Source organism: Asterias rubens, chromosome 12, assembly GCF_902459465.1.
Source record: "Asterias rubens chromosome 12, eAstRub1.3, whole genome shotgun sequence".
In the NCBI taxonomy this organism is placed as follows: Eukaryota; Metazoa; Echinodermata; class Asteroidea; order Forcipulatida; family Asteriidae; genus Asterias; species Asterias rubens.
In genome coordinates, this window is record NC_047073.1 from 10,191,843 (window position 1) to 10,211,087 (window position 19,245).

Sequence of the window (19,245 nt, forward strand, 5' to 3'; positions counted from 1 at the left end):
GGACCCTTGCGGAACCTTACCTTCTTGATATCTTCTTCAGGAACCCCTCTCAGTCTTGCATAGAATGCCAAGTGCTCCTCGGCAGTCAGCAGGTCATTGAGGGCGTCAAACTGCGGACAGTAGCCGATACTTTGGCTGACCCTCTTCATGTCCTTCAAGATAGAGAAACCGTTAACGTAGGCGGATCCAGACGTCACTAGGGTGTCGCCCGTCAGCATCTTGAAGGTGGTGGTCTTGCCGGCTCCGTTCACACCAAGAAGCCCAAAACACTTTTGAGAAGAAAGGTTGGGCGTTAAAATCTTGCACTACAAATTGTTAGTGTCTTAAACAATAATAACATAAAAAAAAGATTAAAAAGTTACTCAACATTCTCTAAACATTAAAATATTCCTTATGATATATAAAATACAATTGTCTTAAGATACAACAACTTCAACATAAAACAACTGATATTTAGCTGTTTTGTTCTGCAAAGCCTAACAACTTTTGTTAAATATTTAGACGAAAAAAATTGAACGAGTACTTTATTTGCATATAGACGTTTAATCAAAATTACATAAATTAACACATAGATCTGATCATGGCTACAGTTTAAATTAAAACAACAACATATGAAACAGGAATAATATCAACACACCTGCAAATAAATACCCATAGAATTTTTGAATAGTTATCATATTTCATACGGCTATTTCATATGGCTTTGAAAATGCCTTCATCATAATAAATAAAAGATATTTCATGAATTGAAGAATTAAGCAAAGAAAAGGGCATTTCACTAAAATCTGTCCAACAAAAGGATAGTTTCAAGTTCATGTACAGAAAGACTGTGTACTGTGCTATTCAATTTTCAATGGCACAGCTGAGAACCAAACACGAGGAATTCTGAACCAAATTTCAAGGTTCTGCTTACCGCCGTAAGCAAAGAAGCAGTGCTTATGGAAGCAGGGAATTCCATGCTTACATCAAGCATATTTCAGAGGTTAGCAGGCAATTTTCTTGCTTTTGTGTACTCTACGCTGCTAAGCATTCTTCGCTTGCAAAGCCCTGTGAGTAAAGAATGGTGAAAGCGCAGAATTCAGCAGTGTGCAGAGCCGTGAAATTGGAAATTGGGTCGAGCTGATATTATGAAGACATTGGAGAATTTGAAATAAAGTGATAGAGAAAGAGAGTTTGTGAAAACAGCTTACCTCTCCTTTGGGAATTCCAACACACATCCGATCAACTGCGCAGCAAACTCCTCGACTCGTATTATAATCCTGGATGAAGAAAAAACCCAAAATAGTCTGTCTTTAAGAGCAGGTCGACAATGCAGTAAATTTAAGCACAAGCTACTACTAAGAAATGAGTTCCACTATGAGTGTACGACTCATCTTGAATTAGCCAGGTACAATGTAACCCAGTAAAGCGTGAGTGTTGCTACTCAAAAAAAGAATTTCAAAGTGAGTGTTTTTACTCACCTTGAGGTGAAAGACACTGGACACCTTTGGTAATTGTCAAAGACCAGTCTTCCCACTTGGTGTATCCCAACATATGCATAAATAACAAACCTATGAAAATATGACTCAAATAGTCATCGAAGTTGCAAGAGAAAAATGAAAGAAAAAAAACCTTGCAGCAGAACTTTGTGTGCTTTCAGATGCATAATAAAGGCTTCAGCTGAAGTCTTTTATTACTTGGATTAGAAAATATCTCATTCTCAAATACTACATTACTTCAGACGTTTCTCACAATGTGTTACACTATCAACAGCTCTCCGTTGCTCACTACCAAGTAAGTTTTTATGCTGACACTTATTTTGAGTAATTATTAACAGTGTCCAGTGCCTTTAAGTGCCTTTAAGTGAGTAGAAGTAAAGCACGAGTGTTACTACTCAAGAAATGAGTTTCAAAGTGAGTATTTGACTGACCTTAGTGAGACTCTCCACTCTGATGACATCCCCATCAGCCTGCCCGCTGAGTACTCGGTGTTTCTCACGTATCACATCATCGTCCTCAGGTACTATATGAGCTGACTCAGTTTTGATATGTCTGGAAGAAAAAAATATCCCCAAAACGTTTCAGAGTGGATAAAAACAAAACTAATGGGAGACTTTGAGGTGTTACGTGGCAGCAGACTTACCAGGTAAATTTCCATTGTTTATGTATTTCTGAGCGTGCGCACATTAGCGAGAACAATGGAATTTACCTGGTAAGTCTGCTGCCACCAAGTGTCCTGAAAGTCTCCCATTAAGGGAATGTAGTCATTTATAATTTATGGAATGTACATCTTATATATCTTGCTGTTTATTCTATTGCTTGTAGAGTTGTTATACCGCCCTCTATTGACTGTAGTTGTTAAGTCTATAAGTTGCAATCCAAGACGTCTGACCAATAATAAACGTATCATCATGAACCAGTTTAATCAAACATGTCTAAGTGTCTCAGTGGTTAAAGCCTAAACACCACACTGCTGTGGAGTAGATTTTGGAGCCAAGGAGACAATTTGGTTCTGACAAAAAACTGTCCTGCTAGCAACCCAGTCGCTTTTGTGTCATGTTCTTTCGTTACCTATTTTTTGTCTTGTCTCCTTGTATGTAGTTTGTCTGTCTGGGCCGTCTTCTACAAGCCTTGGCTAAAACTGACAGCCTCGTTTTGGTTTACATACGTGTAGATTAACTGTTTTCCCTCCATCTTCTGTGCTTATTATTTTGCTTATGAGATATTTTGAATGCTATATCTTGAGAAGAGAAGTATGCAATACATTTTGAGTTGTATTGAATTGAACTACACTACCTAGGCTAGGGCAGGGGAGGTAGGAAATCGGACGGAACTACTACTTTTGCTGAGTGGATCGGGTGCAATTCTCAAAAAAAAACTTTACTGCTACAAAGTGGGTCCTAATAATAGACCCGTTCCGTTGGCTGCTTTCCCTGAGGTAAAACAATGGAAACAGGTGCGCATTTTATGCGCTGCACCCAACTCTCAGCCAATGATAGATCTTCCTCTGACCTCAGTGAGGGCGCTGTTTGGACGACATATGCAAAGGGGTTTTATTGGTAGCTCTCCTCTCTCACATCCTTTACCAACCTGGGTTTCAGGAAGAACTTGTACTCAATCAGTATGGTCAGAGCGAAGAACACAGCACCGGTGACTGCCATGGCAAAGAGGTTACTTCCCATCACATCCCAGTCCAACGGGTTGGGTAGAGTTGACTCTTTACCTTTTAGAGTAAAAAAATCACACTTAATACAAATGTATCTCACTCGTTAAAGGGTTTGGTTACTTTTTGTACGACACAAAACACAAACATCCACAGATTTACATTAAACTTATACAGTTTAAAGATACTGCTGGTAGAAAGTTTTCCTTACAATATTTCTTGCTGAGATATTGTAGGTTTTGAGAAATGAGTAGAAACAATTTCACAAAACTAATTTTTCTCTCATTATTTTAGCTTGTAAAACATAATAACAGATTTCTCAAAAACTTGTCGATTCAGGAAGCTGAAATATCTTCAGGCAAATTATTTAACAAATATCTTTATTCACAGTGAGTAGGGATTCATGTCATGGCCAAAAACTTGATCTACAAAAGGTATCAAAACCCTTTAAAAAAAGTGGCGCATAAAAGTAGCAAATAGCTTCCCCTCTTTTTTTTCTCCAATTTGGGGAATTAACTGTAGTTAAAATATCATTATATATTTTATTTTATCCCGTGAAATTAGTACACTTTAATATATATATTTTTTTTTTACTTTACAACTTGGGACTATTCCAATTATGCATTGATAGCAATCCCACTTACCGACATGACTCAACACTGTAAAGGTGAGGTGATTGGTGGACATATCGATCAGACCACGTCCGAGACAATATGGCGGGAAGATCAAGAACAGTTTGTTCAGAAACTCATTAGTGGCCTTCAAGGACTGGAGAAAAGAAATAAAAATGCAGAGTTATTAACACATACAATTGTAAGAAAACCTTTTACGGCACTGGACACCGTTGGTAATTATTAAAGACCAGTAGTCTCACTTGGTGTATCCCAACTGTATGCATAAAATAACAAATCTATTTTTTCATCGACGCTGCAAGAGAATAATGAAAAAAAATAACACCCTTGTTGCACAAATTTGTGTGCTTTCAGATATCGCAGAATAAAAGGCTTCAGGCCTGAAGTCTTTTAATATTTGAGTGAGAATGACCTCCTTCTCAAAAACTACGCTACCTCAGAGGGAGCCCTTTTTCACAATGTTTTATACTATCAACCTCTCACCATTACTCGTTACCAAGTAAGTTTTTATGCTAACAATTCTTTTGAGTAACTACCAATAGTGGCCACTGCCTTAATAGAATCCCAGAAATGGCAAGAAAGAGAAAAACAAGAAGGAAAAGAAACAAACTGACCTCATCTCCAGCAGCCAAGTAATCGAGAATAAACGTTGCTGTGATAGTTAGAATACCCAGCAGCATGTTGCCACAAGCCAACGACAGATACGCCGTGCTGGGCGTTGAGAACAGAAACGACGCTGGGTACGACATCGGGGTTACAGACCACCTGTGTTAACCAACAACAAAGAGTTTTGAGAATTGAGAATCATCACTCACAAAACATTCATAGTATAATCAAATAAATTTATAAAGCACACATTCTAAAATACATTAATCCGGAAGCTACAGCAATAGTTAAAAACAGATGTACAATAATAAACCATTGCAATAGCTCAAAAAAATGCTACGAAACTAGACAGCAGACGAGCAGAGTATACTGTTTGTTACGTCAAGACCACACCGGCGCTTTTCAAAGGAGATTTTACACACGGTTGTACCTAATACTTCCTTCTTTTTTTTTTTACACCATGCAAAGCTTCAAACACCACTTAGACAGAGTATGCGTGTGTCAAGACCATTGTCTTCAGTTCTATTTTAAAAGTTTTCAGAGAAACAATGTTCCGGATAGAGTTTCATATAACTATTCCATATAAGCAGCACCATGGAGTTGGCCCTGTTTATGATTTAAAGGTCTGTCTCTAGACTCACCCATATAGCAGCAGGAGGAGGATTGTGGCAGGAGCAGTCTCCGGACTAATGTACGCTTGCTGGTTGAAGCACCAGAAAACTAGAATCGTCAGAAAAGCTGGGATCAAGTAGTTCGTCTGTGAAAGAGTTCAACGAGAGATAAACCATCAACATCAGCTAGAACACATTAAAATCAGGCGGGCAACCAAATTAACTCATTATCTGTCACGGTGAACTGTTTAATTCTTATTTATTGTTAATTTTGGAATTAGTGATATTTTTTAGATATTCAGCTCATAAAACAGTACAAAAACTCTATCGTAAATATAATTTTTAAATCTGCTAATTTTTGAATACTTTTATTCAGAGCAAATTCTAGCTAAAATGCTTTGCAAAATTGTGTCCCTTTTAAGCTTAATTAATTTTGCTATGATATTTCTCTCTCTTGTTCAAGTATTTATGTTTTCAGGAAAAAAAGTTGAGAAAGATTTTTGTTGATGGTTACAAAAAGATTTTTTTTAAGGAAATAAAATGAGAAATAAACTGTGCAGGTCTCGTGCGTACTTGTACACAAGAACCGTTTAGAAGGTGCAAATTGTCTTTGTCACATGTTAAACTACATGAGACCAAAGTAGTCCAAAATATGTCCAAATACGCATCAGACTTGCACAACCCATAAGGCCAAATTAAAGAAAAAACATGTTTAGAGTCCTGCCTTTTTGAAAAGGAAAGAGGTTTTTTTTCAAAAAGGACCCCCAACACATAGCTTGGCTATTTTTTTAAATTATTTTTTTTTCATCTGAGATTGTAACAATGTTTCCTTTTTTCTCATTAAAAACGAGGCGGACGCTAAACATGTCTTTTTTTTTCTAAACTGACCAAGTCCCAGCAGAGTGCTGTCACCCAGTACATGGTTCGATTGACTCCGCTGACAATCTGGAGATGTTTGGACTTGGAGACTCGCTCCATGATTAAGAACACCACAAAACTGGCCGGAACGAAGGCAAGAGCAAACACCACGAACAAAGCTGTGGCTAGGTTGACTGGGAGTTGCTCCCTATGGGTTGGAAAGTGTCACAGAGAAATTTAGGAATAGGTTGGAATCAATTCGGGCCAATCGAGAGTGGGACAAAGTTGGAGCTTCAACACCACAGCCCAATTTCATTAAGCTGTTAAGCAGAAAATACTGCTTGACAAACTTCTTTGCTAAGCAAACATTGAGTGTGGCACTAGTCACAACAATGTGAACCCGAAGTAATTTTAGCTTGTATTTAGCAATGTTAAGCAATAATGTACTGTCTGAGCATGTTTTTGTGCTTACAGGCTTTATAAAAGTGTACCCATAAGCCAATTTCATAGAGCTGTTTTAGAAGACAACACAGCTTAAAAATAACATGGGAGAAGTACACAGTGCCGGGCATTATTCAAGTTCAACTCGCAAACGGCACATTGTCTGCTGAGCAAAAGTAAGCAGACCAGTAAAAAAAAAACACACAGAATAACAGGGTATTTTGGCTGGTAACCTTATTGTGGCAAGCCAAATTTTGCTTTGTTTAAATGTTTGTGCTTAAGCAGCTTATACAAATTTGGCAAATTTTGGCAATTGTGAGATTTTCTTGACTTTAAGACCTCAGATGAGAAGTCGGCCATGTTTTAAGTGGACATGGATGGAGAAGTCTGAACTTACATGACAAGCTCGTCCAGCTGTTCCGTCGTCAAGTTGATAGGGTAGTTGAATGTGGAGATTCCATACTCGCTGCGTTTGGATTCCTCAATGTGACCACGGAACAGCATATTGTTGGCCATGTTGATGAAGGCAGGAAGGGCGTGGTAGCCTTCGTTATCCCACCACACCTAAAGATCCAAGAACAATGCAGGGGTAATATCAAGAAGCCTATCAACATCTCATCATGATAATAACAATAATTTTGCTGAAATACACAAGTGTCACAGCCAAGACTCGAACCCATAATCTGCTGATCAGAAACACCAGTGCTTGAGTCCAGTGTTCAGCCACGTATAACCCCCAACAAACAGAGAGAAAAATGTTACCTTGACGTTCTGGAATCTTGCCAGGGACAACATGACTGCATAGATCTCCTCAATCGTTATGTTTTCTGGGACAAGTTCCTGTTGAGAAATGACAATACATTATATTAAAGGCAAAGTATCCTTTTTTTTTTTTTTTTTACCCTTTAAATGCAAAAATACAGTTTATAACATACGCAGCAGACATTTTTGTAACTGTCAAAGACCAGTATCTGCACTTTGAGTGATCCAGCATATACGTGAATTAACAAACCTGTGAAATTTTAACCTCAATCAGCCACCAGCATTACAAGAAAAGAGTGAAAAACCCAACAACTATTTTCACTGTTTTCAAACATCAGATTTCGGCCTTGCGTGATCAAAACTCATTTCAGGCACAAATATTTCAAGATAACACAAAATACATGTTTGTTTGGTGAGCAAGACTTTTTTTGTACATGTATTCTAAAACAGAATTTCGAAAAGGCTGGGCATTATAGGTTGAAAATGGAAAAGAAAAGTGGGCACTGAAAGAGTGAACTGTAAAGCACAGAAGATTCAACCTCGATACCTCCCATGCTACCAATGTAAAAAACTCAATCCAAATGCGGCCTACGTACGTTCGACTGGACTCCAGCTGGCAGTGCGCTGGTTGGCTGGCTGGTGTCCGTAGCCTCCAAACCATCAAGTACCTCTTTGGAGATGTTTAGGGTCAGGGGGGCCATGTCATCCCTCTCCAAGAAGCTTACACCGCCATATCTGCACCATAACAAAAACAAAAATTACAGAACTTTTTCTCCAACATCTTTTTTGAAAGAAATATGGACTGCTACATGTATATCACCATAATGCAGACATCTTTGTCTAGTTCCTTGAATATTCCTTGGCAATAATAGAATTACAACTACAACTCACAAAAGAGAAGAAGAGTGGAAAGCAACAAAAACTATGAATTAAAAATATCTTGGGTTTTGAGGATAATCTTGAAATCGTGTACATCGGAAATATTACAAATATCTTCAAGAAGTTGGTTCCAGAGAGAAATAAACAATTTCCTACTTATAAGAGCTTTAGGAACAACAAGTGATCGGAGGACCGAAGATTCCTAGGGGGATGATATTGCATGCAGGGACAATATTGTCTTCTGGAACAGAACCTTACAGGCAAGGTACAATATATTTTCAATGAGGGCGCTCTCAATAGTAAAAATACGGCGCATTAAACTGACCTCTTCCAAATGTAGTCCTTGGTCGTTGTCTTCAGGTACCAGCTGACATCTGTATCCGAGTAGTTCTGAAGGATGTCCATGCTGGGTGTATGTCTCTCAGGAGGGGGAGGTCCCTCCGCCCCCTCGTCGCATCTTTCAAAGCCCTTGCCGGTACAATAGCAATGGAGCGACTCGTTCAGGTACTTCAGGTAGAGTTCTGGGTCCATGGATTTGGTGTGCCAGTCGGTGGATTCGTCAGGGGCGCAACTGAACCCACTTCAATAAACAAAATAAATATCGGTTTTTAATGAAAGATTTCATTTTAAAATATTTTGAGACTTATAGATGTCTTGAAAATGATGGCACTGTGGTCCAATGATTGTTGGCTTGAATCCTACCAAGCTAATCGCTTTAACTAGAAAAAGTATTGTCATCTAGTAACTGAATCACAATTTCTTGAACTGTGCGATTCACAAATACAATCTTTAAATCAATGACGTTTGATTGGCTGTTGCCAGCTTGGTATTTATATCCCCTTATGGGATTTTGCCGAGTTCCCTTAACAGGAAGATCATCAACAAAATTTTATTTAGGGATTCAGAATCTCAGGTTTTCCAGCCAGGGAGAGAACCAGGACACCCTCGAGTCAGTCGGGTGAACAATTTCACACAGTAGAGTGGCTTTTCAGTCGCTTGCCTACGGGGATGCTGGGCTGCACAGAATTGAAATTCAAAACTCTTAAAAAAGCCAATTTGCTTTTTTGCACAAACGCAAAAGAGAAGGGGTTCGCCCCGGTGTTCCTGGATGTGGCTGCTGTATGCGCCGTAGCACCTTGTAAACCCTTCCATGTTTAAATTTCCATGCTATTAAAACAATAACTTACTCTTTAACAAATGGGTTATCAGCCATACATCTTGTACTAATACCGGGGTGATCATTGGTCACGCTGTCCTCCATTCCTTGAGATAACTTCTCCCCGGGATTGTCATTGCTGTAGAAGATGTAGTTGGAGTCACCGGTGAGCCAGGGTACCATGGCAAGTGGCTTTGTGTCGGGTTGTGGCGGCATGAGAACTCCAAACAACATGGCGAAGGACACAAAGACAACTGGCAGAATGACCTAAACAAATTGTGGGAAAAAAAGAAAAGGAAATCCAGTCGTTGAATCAATGAAAGCTTTAAACAAGTCTAAAGGTCATGTCACACGTAGAATGTTCCCCTGTCCTTATACACCTGTATGTCAAATGCGAATCTCATGAAGGCCATGTGAAATGATGTAAGGTCAAAGGTGATTATGTAATAGGGTTCAACAGCAGAACTCTGGCTTAATTCACAAGCCTTGAAGTGTGACGTCAGATGTTCATGCTACACATATGTCACTCAGGGCATTTTTGAGGCAACTTTGAGGTAACAAACTGCACTACCGGTAAATGCAAATTTATGAAGCACATAGAGTAATTTTTCTTGCTTTAACTCACTATCCCCAAGAAAATAATGAGAACACTGAAATGCGATTGGATTGTCTTATTGGAGGTTGCCTCTAACTGGTCGCCTTTAAATTGCCTTGTGGATTGGGTTTTCAGTCTGTAGTGTAGTCAGTAAGGAATTCACAAGGACGCACAGAAGTTAGTTAACCGTATGCTATCATGTTCACTTCATGTCATGTAATACAACTCTACCATCCAAGATGGCGTAACCCCAAAACCCCTTAATACTTTGTATTTAACCAAGGACACAACACAGTCCCTACATGAGTTTCCCTGGAATAATTCTGGTGTTTTTCTCCCACATCTACAAATGGAAATTTCCTGTTTTTGTATTCTCTCCATGTTTTTTAAAAACTTGTATAGTAATTAGTGGTTGTTTCTTGGCGCCCTTGGCTTCATAACCAGATTTAATAAAATAAAGTTTAATTAATTTAACATCAGAACTTTGTTTCTATTCAGAGTTGCCAAAACACGCCTCTTGCGTTCCCTGAACTGAACTCGACACTCCACGGACCTCCCACCAATTCAAGACTAGCTCTCACCTGCGCGAAGAAGCCTTTTACGCTTCGCCTGAAGTGGTGGAATCTCTTGAGGAAGAGAGCGTAACACTGTCTGCGTATCAGGGTCAATCCGCGCACCTGTCGACCGCTCAAATCTTTAGCGCGGGCCTCAGAGCTTTCTGCATCTGGCATACGCACACTGGACACTTGGACTACATCGGACAAAAATATTACACTTAAAAAGGAACATGTACTTCAGAAAAGGTGGGAAACATAGTTGATAATATATAGTTAAGAACATAATGCTATTTCTGAACACTCTTTAAAAAGCCTACATGCCTGTTACACACGTTTTCAATTTGAGCATATGTTAGCATTGCTACTAAACAATAGCAATAGCATTTTTTGGTGACAAGTTATATAAACTCAACACTGTTAGTTTTGTTAAAACTTCAAAACAAAACTTCAAGATGGCTACCGTAAAGAAAACTACTACATGTTTGTTCTAAATATCGTAAAAGCAAACACCATGCTGTTTAGTGAGGAGCATTTTCAGTGATCTTTGTTCCATGTTGTCAACTTCAATTTAAATCAAGCGATATTATTATTATTTTGAAACTCATGTAGCATATTAACACAGACAAATAAATGAACATGGCTTAGGCATAAATATAAAAAATGTTATGTTGGCGTATCCCGACCTACCCTAAAAATACGGCCGACCCTAGATATTTTTATTTTTTCAAGGCAAGAAATTTAATTAATGATAAAAATCTATTAAAGACAAAAAAAAAAAAATGAGAAAACATGCCATTTTCGTTGCTGGGAGGAGGGGGGGGGGAATGAAAAAAAATCCCTACCTACATGTACCTATCCTATTTTTGGGGACCCGTTACCCCCAACATAACATGTATTTTTTTATGCCTTATTGCAAAACCTTTGATTAAGGAGCACAGCATTTTTTTCAAGTAGATAATTTGATTCTCTGACAGAAGTGTCCTTGTCTGGAAAAAAATAAGGCTCCTTTTGTAAAGCAGGTGTAAAAGGATGTCCCCCATATGGTGAATTGTGTATACATTTTATCCAATAGCACCCTCGTTTGAATCAACTTCGATCAGCCCATGTTAATTTACCACGGGGACACAAACAACCCTGGGGGACAAAATCGTCTAGGACACCAGTAAAGTTAAACAATTTGTTAATCACAGTAATTCTTGCTAAGCACATGATTGGGTTACCAGCCAAAATGCTGTGATGTTGACCTGGAGCCTTCTGAGTCCTGCTGGGAGAAGGTTACTGGGTTAGGATTGGAACCAAAGACCCCCACATGCTATGTCTCAACCCCTAGTTACTGTAGCAGCAGGATGTACATGTACATGTACATGTACATGTACATAAAGTCATATCGGTCATAAAGAATATTTTAGTTTTACCATTACAGCAGTATGTGGTAAGCACAGAAGTGCTTTCAAAATCCTGGAGAGAAAGAATCAAACAAATCTACTGGCTACCGGGGTGGGTTTGAGGACTTCCCCATGCAAGAGAAGATGTCATAACTGCTAGACACAGGCCTTATCGGAATTTAAGCGGCTACAGCTATGGCTATGACTGCTGCTATGGGCGTGCTATACTTTAAAGACACTGGACACCTTTGGTAATTGTCAAAGATCAGTCTTCTCACTAAGTGTATCTCAACATATGCACAAAATAACAAACCTGTGAAAATTTGAACTTGGTCGTCAAAGTTGCGAGATAATAATGGAAGAAAAAACACCCTTCTCACACGAAGTTGTGTGCTTTCAGATGCTTGATTTCGAGACCTCAAATTCTAATTCAAATACTTCAGTGGAAAATTACTTCTTTCCCGAAAACTACGTTACTTCAGAGGGAGCTGTTTCTCACAATGTTTTATACTATCAACAGCTCTCCATTGCTTATTACCAAGTAAGTTTTTATGCTAACAATTATTTTGAGTAATTACCAATAGTGCTTTTAATAGATATGAAAGCGCATGACCTTGCCATAGCCGTAGCTGTAGCCACAAATTTTGACTCGGCCTATTATTTTTTTTATTTTGATTTTTTTTACGCAAGTTCGCCCAAAACAAGGCTAAAAGCGACTCTAGGTAAAGGGCTACAAGGAAGAAAACATAGAAATGCAGAAACTCAGTGGGGCTGAAGATAGGACTTGACATTCCTCTTAAAAGATGACAGATCATAGGATGAAGGGAAACATGCACCAGGCAAGGAGTTCCAAAGAAGTATTTAGAAGTGAGTACTGCAAGCAACTCAATTGCAACATAGTTGAATACATGTCCCTGAAAGTAAAATTCTATGGCTGTTAAACAAAAATCCCAAAATAAATCAATCAATCAGCTATACTTATTATTAATGTAGAGCAGATCCTTAGCAATATCAAAATAATTAATATATCAAAATAAAACATTTCTCATGCAATATTATTCATTATCAAGGCATATTTGAGCTCAAACAGTCCAACGAAACCACGATAATTATAAAGGGATAATACAGCTGCTTGCAACTACATGTTGTAAACTGAAAGCATGCGCTAATCTAACCATGAGGGTAGGATGATTATAGCTTCACCATCTGAACAAATGCTGGAATAGATGAGAAGAAAGTAAAGTTATAATAAAAAAAAAGGAATGGAAAGGATAACTGGAGATGGCCGTATCTGTTGAAGCCCTTGAAAATTCTGACATATGAATCTCAGGCCTGACGTCAATAAGTTGTTTTAAAGGCAGTGGACACTATTGGTAATTGTCAAAGACTAGCCTTCACAGTTGGTGTATCTCAACATATGCATAAAATCATAAACCTGTGAAAATTTGAGCTCAATCGGTCATCGAAGTTGCAAGATAATAATGAAAGAAAAATAACCATTGTCACACGAAGTTGTGTGCGTTTAGATGTTTGATTTCGAGACCTCAAGTTCTAAACTTGAGGTCTCGAAATCAAATTCGTGGAAAATAACTTCTTTCTCGAAAACTACGCAAATTCAGAGGGAACCGTTTCTCACAATGTTTTATACCATCAATCTCTCCCCATTACTCGTTACCAAGTAAGGTTTTATACTAATAATTATTTTGAGTAATTACCAATAGTATCCACTGCCTTTAAGAATACTGGAGAACTCAATTAGTCAAGCTCTAATTAGCAGAGTGTAGGTTCTAAACCTGGTTGTGGCACTTGTGTCATTAAACAAGACATTTTCTTTTTCAGGTTAACGAAAAAGAGGAAATTGTCAAGACTTTGTGGTCTACCGTTGGAACAAGGTTGACCATTATTGGGATGATGTGATCTATCGAGGCAAGGTTGACTGACAAGACGGCGCCGCAAAGAATTTGAACTTAATTTTGATTTTAAGCATCTTGTACATCTTTTGACCCTGCCACCCCCCCACAATTTTGAAAAGAAGTCAAACACTTAATTGGCCCCTTACAGAAAATTAAAACAAAGGAATTTCATGCAGGTAAACAAATGAGCCAGGGTTTAGGAGTAATTTTTCAAACATGGGGCGGGATTGGGAATTTCTTGGCATAAAACAAAAATCTTAACCAAACAGACAACTCTGTTTTAGTCCGTACTCACAAGTGCTACAATTGCACCACCATTGCTGAGATGCTAGCAGCGCAGGGTTTTTTACACAAAGCCATGAAAACAAGTTGTCTTTTTAAGTGAGTTACATGTTAGTGTCTTCCTCAATGATTTGCACAATTTCTCTGACAGGACAGTAGACATACATGTACTTATAAAATATTTTAAAGTAGACTTTAAAAAAGAAAAATATAAAAAATTATGCAAGTCGCCAGACACACAAGGCCTGAAGGCCACTTCAAGGTGTGGGCTACAATTTTTTTTTTTCCAGAGGCCATTGCCACCTACTCCTAGGGCTGAAACAGGGTTACCCCTTTAAAAGTGAATACTGAAAGAAGAAGAAGACAACAAAACTTGCTGATGTAATGCATTTTAAATATGGCCGTGCAGTTTCCGTGTCTATCGTGCACTTTAACGCACTTCTTGTCTGCGCCGTTTTCAGGATACAGTTGCTGTTCCATTGCAACTATTTATTGTCAGTGTTCTATATTGTTTTGTCATTCTGTCCAGTGTAAATCTTTGAGCAAGGCACCTAATCAACAGAAAACCGTTTTCTGCACGCAGGAATTGCGCATACGGGCTAAAAAAGATTGGTTAAAAACTGAAAACTTCAGACCTGGACAAATTTCATAGAGTTGGTAATAAGGAGCTATTTCTTAGAGTATGTTCAGCAGATGTTTGCAGGATAGCAGTCAGTGAAGACCATTTTGTAGCCAGACTTACATCTATACTACACAAAGCTCACTATTCAAGTAGCTATAAAAGTCTACCAGAACTAATGACAGTACAGACAATGGGAGACTTTCTGGGACGATAGAGGGCAGCAGACTTACCGGGTAAATCCATTGTTCTCAGAATTATGCGCATGTTCAGAACTACGTAAACAATGGAAATTTACCCGGTATGTTTGCTGCCACCTAGTGTTGGAAAGTCTCCTATTGTAGTCAATGTACATGTATGTATGGTACAGGCCCCTAATACCCGTTTCAGACAGGTGCTCCAGAGTCGCGGTGAACCAAATTCTGAATTAAGTACATGAAAAGTTTGACGTCTGAAACAAGAGCGACTGGATGCGCTAGCAGTTGAAAAAGATCAACTGTTGCAGTCATTCGGAACTACTCTTGAGCGCCTTGCATGGTTTCAGACGTCGATCTTGTCATGAGCTGACCCTAATGTAAACTTTATGTTAAGTTCACCTGTCTGAATCCAATTTATTCAGGTCAAATTAGTAGCTCCCCTCATCTATTTGGTTCAGCGAGACTCTGGCACGCTCGTCTGAAACACGTGTTTGATTATTACAAATTGCTTGTTTATTCATTTCAACCATGCAGTAGAACTGGCTCACCTAAACACACATTTTGAGCATCATTTTGACGTTTACAAGAATAGCTATGCCAATACTGCTAGTAAGTTCCAGCTCTTAACAACTCTATGGAAATGGTCCAGGACAATAGGAGACTTTCCAACGCTAGGCGGCAGCAGACATACCGGGTAAATTTCCATTGTTTACGTAGTTCTGAACATGCTCATAATTCTGAGAACAATGGATTTACCCGGTAAGTCTGCTGCCCTCTATCGTCCCAGAAAGTCTCCAATTGGTGGAGGGGTGTTTCTAGTGTAGGAGAAATTAAACTTCACCCGACAGAGGAAAAAAAACAAAACCTTTTGTATTCTAAACTCTACTAGCTATCCGTTAATAAAGCCATCTATTTGACATGCATTCTCTAAATTTTGTCAAGAAGCCATGATGAAGAAAAGATGAATGAGTAAAGCCTAAAGTCATACTGCAGGTGAAATGCAAAGGCAAAGCAAATTTAACAATATCCTAGATTCACAGCTGCTCCTCACTACACGAAAAACGTTCAGTTTTGGAGGAAGTTTCTCCCAAGTTGAGCAGTGCCCAACTTTCTGCAAACCTCTGTTGAACTTCAACAAATTAACCAATCCGAATGCAACGTTATCTGTCATTTGAGGGCGCACTTTGGTTATCCGTTCCAGTGCTGTGTACTGTGAGTTGTCACAATTGCGATGAGAAGCTATTTTCAGTCCAAAAAGCACATTGGGCATGCAGGGTGCCAGAATAGATTGCACAGTGAATGGTGCTACATTTGGACTGAAAATGGTGTCTTGTTAAACCAAGTGACCAAAGAAAACTGGTCCCTCTACATGTATGTCAAAACTTTCTGAACACATGGCTCTGATCTCTTCAAACAGTCGCACTTTGTTAATTCTTTGGACATTTTGACCGCCTTTCTGTGTTAAACACAGCAGACAAGTGCATTTTTGTACATGTAGTGAGAGCAAGCTATTTTTATTAACTGTCATGGATTTTGCGTAAGATTCACTCAGCAACATATTCGCTTTGCATTTGCTGTCGCCTGAAGTATGAGCCAGGCTTTGAAAATGTACCTTCTGTGGGCACGGCATTGAATGATGGATGAAGTAATGACTGGCCTCGAGTAAACAAACTAGGCTTGACTGGCTCCGTGTCTGCTAGTAAGTTTATTGTTTGGGTTGGGGGAGGAAGAACCAAAATTTAACACACATTCACGTTGTCAAAATAAAAAGGCAAACATATTCATAACGGACTTAATTTTTGGGATGAGAAGAGGAGGGGTAGGATTTGGGAGAGAGTAAAATGTCAGGGATGGTCGGTAGAAAAGGCCTTGGCGAGAGGAAAGGGATGGGATAGATGGGGGTGAAGTCTGGGGAAGAGGTTAAAAAGGGATGGGATATGTGAGGTGAAATCTGGGAAAGAGGTGGATTTTTGAATGAAGGTGGTGGGATACAGATTTTTATTTTCACACAAGTTTCACACTATTTTTTTACACTTTTCAAGCCTTCGTTTTACATACAAACACAATGGAGTGAACAAATTTCAGCCTCAAACAAAAAATCAATGCGCTGTATGTGTGAAAACTAACACGGCTGACAAACTTTCATACATGTGTACATATGATTACCAAAAATGGATTCCATGGAAAATTCTGCATATTTATGAAAGTTACAAGTTATGAGATTTAATGACACCGACTCCAATGAATATTTTAACCTACATGACATAAAGGAAACAAATTGTATTACTTGAACCAAATATGTCTTCAGAATATTCAAGATATTGTAAGGTTTGATGACAAATATCCAGGCAAAATATCCAAAGCGTGCATTGGCATAAAGCTTGTCTGTAGTGCACCAGTGTGCCTTTCAGCGAGTAAAACTATATCTCTGAAAAAACTAAAGTCTGAAAAAAAGAAGAAAACAAAATTGAGATCAGAGAAATGTTATCTGACAACCAAACAGAGAGGAAATGAAAAACTCACCATTTGTCTGTTGGTTCTCAAGTGCGTCTTGACTCGCCTGTCTCGACAGCTGACGACTCAGCTGCCTACTATGCTTGCGTCTCATCTGGACTTTCTCGATAACTCGCTCGCGGCTTCCCTGACGACTTATCGGCTTGTGTTGAACAGGGTCGCTGCTGCTCTCCCGCCTAAGCGGCTCGTGGATGATTTTATCACTGCGATCGAGCTGCCCTTTGGGCGTCTGGACCTTATCGCTCTGGGGTGAATCTTTAGTGGGTCTTCCACCCTCAGCACCCGCTATCCCGTCTCCCAAGTCGATATCATCAAAATTGATGGAGTCCTCTGGGATGGTCTGATGTTCTAAATCAAGAGCTGGCGATGAAATATAAAAGAGGACAATAAAACACCACTCCTCATGCAAAAACATACGTAGCAAATTCCAAGTAAATAAGAACTGAATTATTGTACAATTTCCAAATATTTGTATTACATTAACATATTTCTTTTTTGTACAGAAGTTCATCTCAAAGCAAACACCAAATTTTTAGACAGACTTTATAAAATGTTTCAGGTTTGTTATTTTATGTACTATGTTGGGATATGCCAAAAGGACGCTGGATTTTGACTTCTACCAAAAAAGATTCCCTGCCTTTAATACACATGACCACAAACCAACACATTAAAACTTTCATCGTCATAAGATTTACTTAATCGTGTGTATTTTAATACGGATTTTGTTTCAGATAGGGCTTTTTTTCGGTGGCAGCAATCATAAGACAGCGTGGTTTTTGGGGTCTTCAAATTATTCACTGATTCTTAAAGGAACTTCTGGAAGAATAAAATCTGTTTACCATCATGATCAATCAGACCATTCTGCTCTGCAGTCTGCTCCAACTTTCTCCGCCGCTCTATGATGCTGTTGCTCCTCGCTGGAAGCTCGTACGAGCGTCTCCGCAGGCTACCACGCCCCATGAATGGGCGTGGCAGGAGGCCATTATCAGTCGCCTGGACAGTCTCACCTTCGTTGAAGACGCCGACATCATCAGTAACAGCCAGGAAGACCTCCTCTAAGGTTGTATCTGAGATACCGAAGCTGTTGATGTAGAGCTGGTCTTTGAACATCTCAAGTTCTCTGAAGAGAAACTCGAGGGTGCCTCCTTGAGTGGCTGCCTGGGGGAGGATGTAAGAGAGCTCCTTGCCGAGGTTCTCACATAGAGAAGCGCCTGGAATGTAACTCTGGATGAAGCGGGTCACGACAGACTCCATGCAAGAGCCACAATCTAAAGGAAGATAAATTCAACAAAATATTAACTCTTAAAACTCTCAAATACTGTATCTAATTTTATGTGTATTAGGCATATATAATAAAGGCCTTAATTACGGTCTTATGTACATCTTGATATGTGTTGTCTTTTCATACAGTGTTGAAGCAACAGTGGGCGGTGCTGGGAGGGCTTGCCCAGAACCAACAAACTTCGCCCAGCATTTTGAGCAAAAAACACTGTGCTGCCCAGCACAGATTTCCCCCAGATTGTACATCTGCAATGATGGTCCCATAACTAAACATACATGTATGAACCACTTTGTTGAACCACTCCACTAAAGTAGATTAAGAGCCCACAACTAAAACTGGTCTAGCTACAACACTGTTTTCGGATTTGTCTGTCATTTGTCTGTCCGTCCATAAGCTGGGGAACAAAAGATGTTGCTTCTCCCCAGACCTAGATGTTGCCATTTGTTAAATTTTCACGTTTATACAAATTTGTAAAATATTGATAAATGTGTACTGCCAATTTGATAATATAATGCTGGTACATGTATTATTAAGTTTAGGGAGTACAACTCACCTGGAATATCAACTGGGGGTTTCTCTTTCTTGAGAGGTATGTCCACTCCGTCTTCCGGCTCCAGAGCAACTTTATTCTATTCGCAAGACAGAAAATATCCCAAAGTTTCAAACAATAATCTTTCATAATACCATTCCTATCATACAAAAAACATTTTAATGTACTTGCACAAAGTTACGTTCATTATGGAGAGTTGCAGAGTTAAACAAGAAGTAACTCATCATGTATCCCTGGATAACCCCGGAAAAGTTGAGGTGAACAT

At 39.0% G+C, this 19,245-nt stretch overlaps 1 protein-coding gene across 3 annotated transcripts in view; it reads right to left on the minus strand.

Annotated features, from left to right (window-relative positions):
• The window catches only part of LOC117297360 (phospholipid-transporting ATPase ABCA1-like), a 72,718-nt gene that overhangs the window by 7,794 nt on the left and 45,679 nt on the right, over window positions 1-19,245 (minus strand). Inside the window, exons 28-45 of one of the 3 annotated variants that reach the window (XM_033780342.1) lie at window positions 18,984-19,059; window positions 17,988-18,416; window positions 17,158-17,508; window positions 16,247-16,327; window positions 10,263-10,432; window positions 9,118-9,353; window positions 8,256-8,510; window positions 7,648-7,786; window positions 7,052-7,129; window positions 6,687-6,853; window positions 5,879-6,056; window positions 5,021-5,136; window positions 4,388-4,538; window positions 3,786-3,909; window positions 3,069-3,201; window positions 1,910-2,030; window positions 1,191-1,259; window positions 21-269 (exon numbers count right to left, since the gene is read on the minus strand). In XM_033780342.1, the coding sequence (XP_033636233.1) occupies window positions 21-269; window positions 1,191-1,259; window positions 1,910-2,030; window positions 3,069-3,201; window positions 3,786-3,909; window positions 4,388-4,538; window positions 5,021-5,136; window positions 5,879-6,056; window positions 6,687-6,853; window positions 7,052-7,129; window positions 7,648-7,786; window positions 8,256-8,510; window positions 9,118-9,353; window positions 10,263-10,432; window positions 16,247-16,327; window positions 17,158-17,508; window positions 17,988-18,416; window positions 18,984-19,059 (3,123 nt within the window). Of the gene's footprint in view, window positions 1-20; window positions 270-1,190; window positions 1,260-1,909; window positions 2,031-3,068; window positions 3,202-3,785; window positions 3,910-4,387; window positions 4,539-5,020; window positions 5,137-5,878; window positions 6,057-6,686; window positions 6,854-7,051; window positions 7,130-7,647; window positions 7,787-8,255; window positions 8,511-9,117; window positions 9,354-10,262; window positions 10,433-16,246; window positions 16,331-17,157; window positions 17,509-17,987; window positions 18,417-18,983; window positions 19,060-19,245 lie in introns of all 3 variants that reach the window. The other 2 variants (XM_033780341.1, XM_033780344.1) reach the window with 2 other exon arrangements.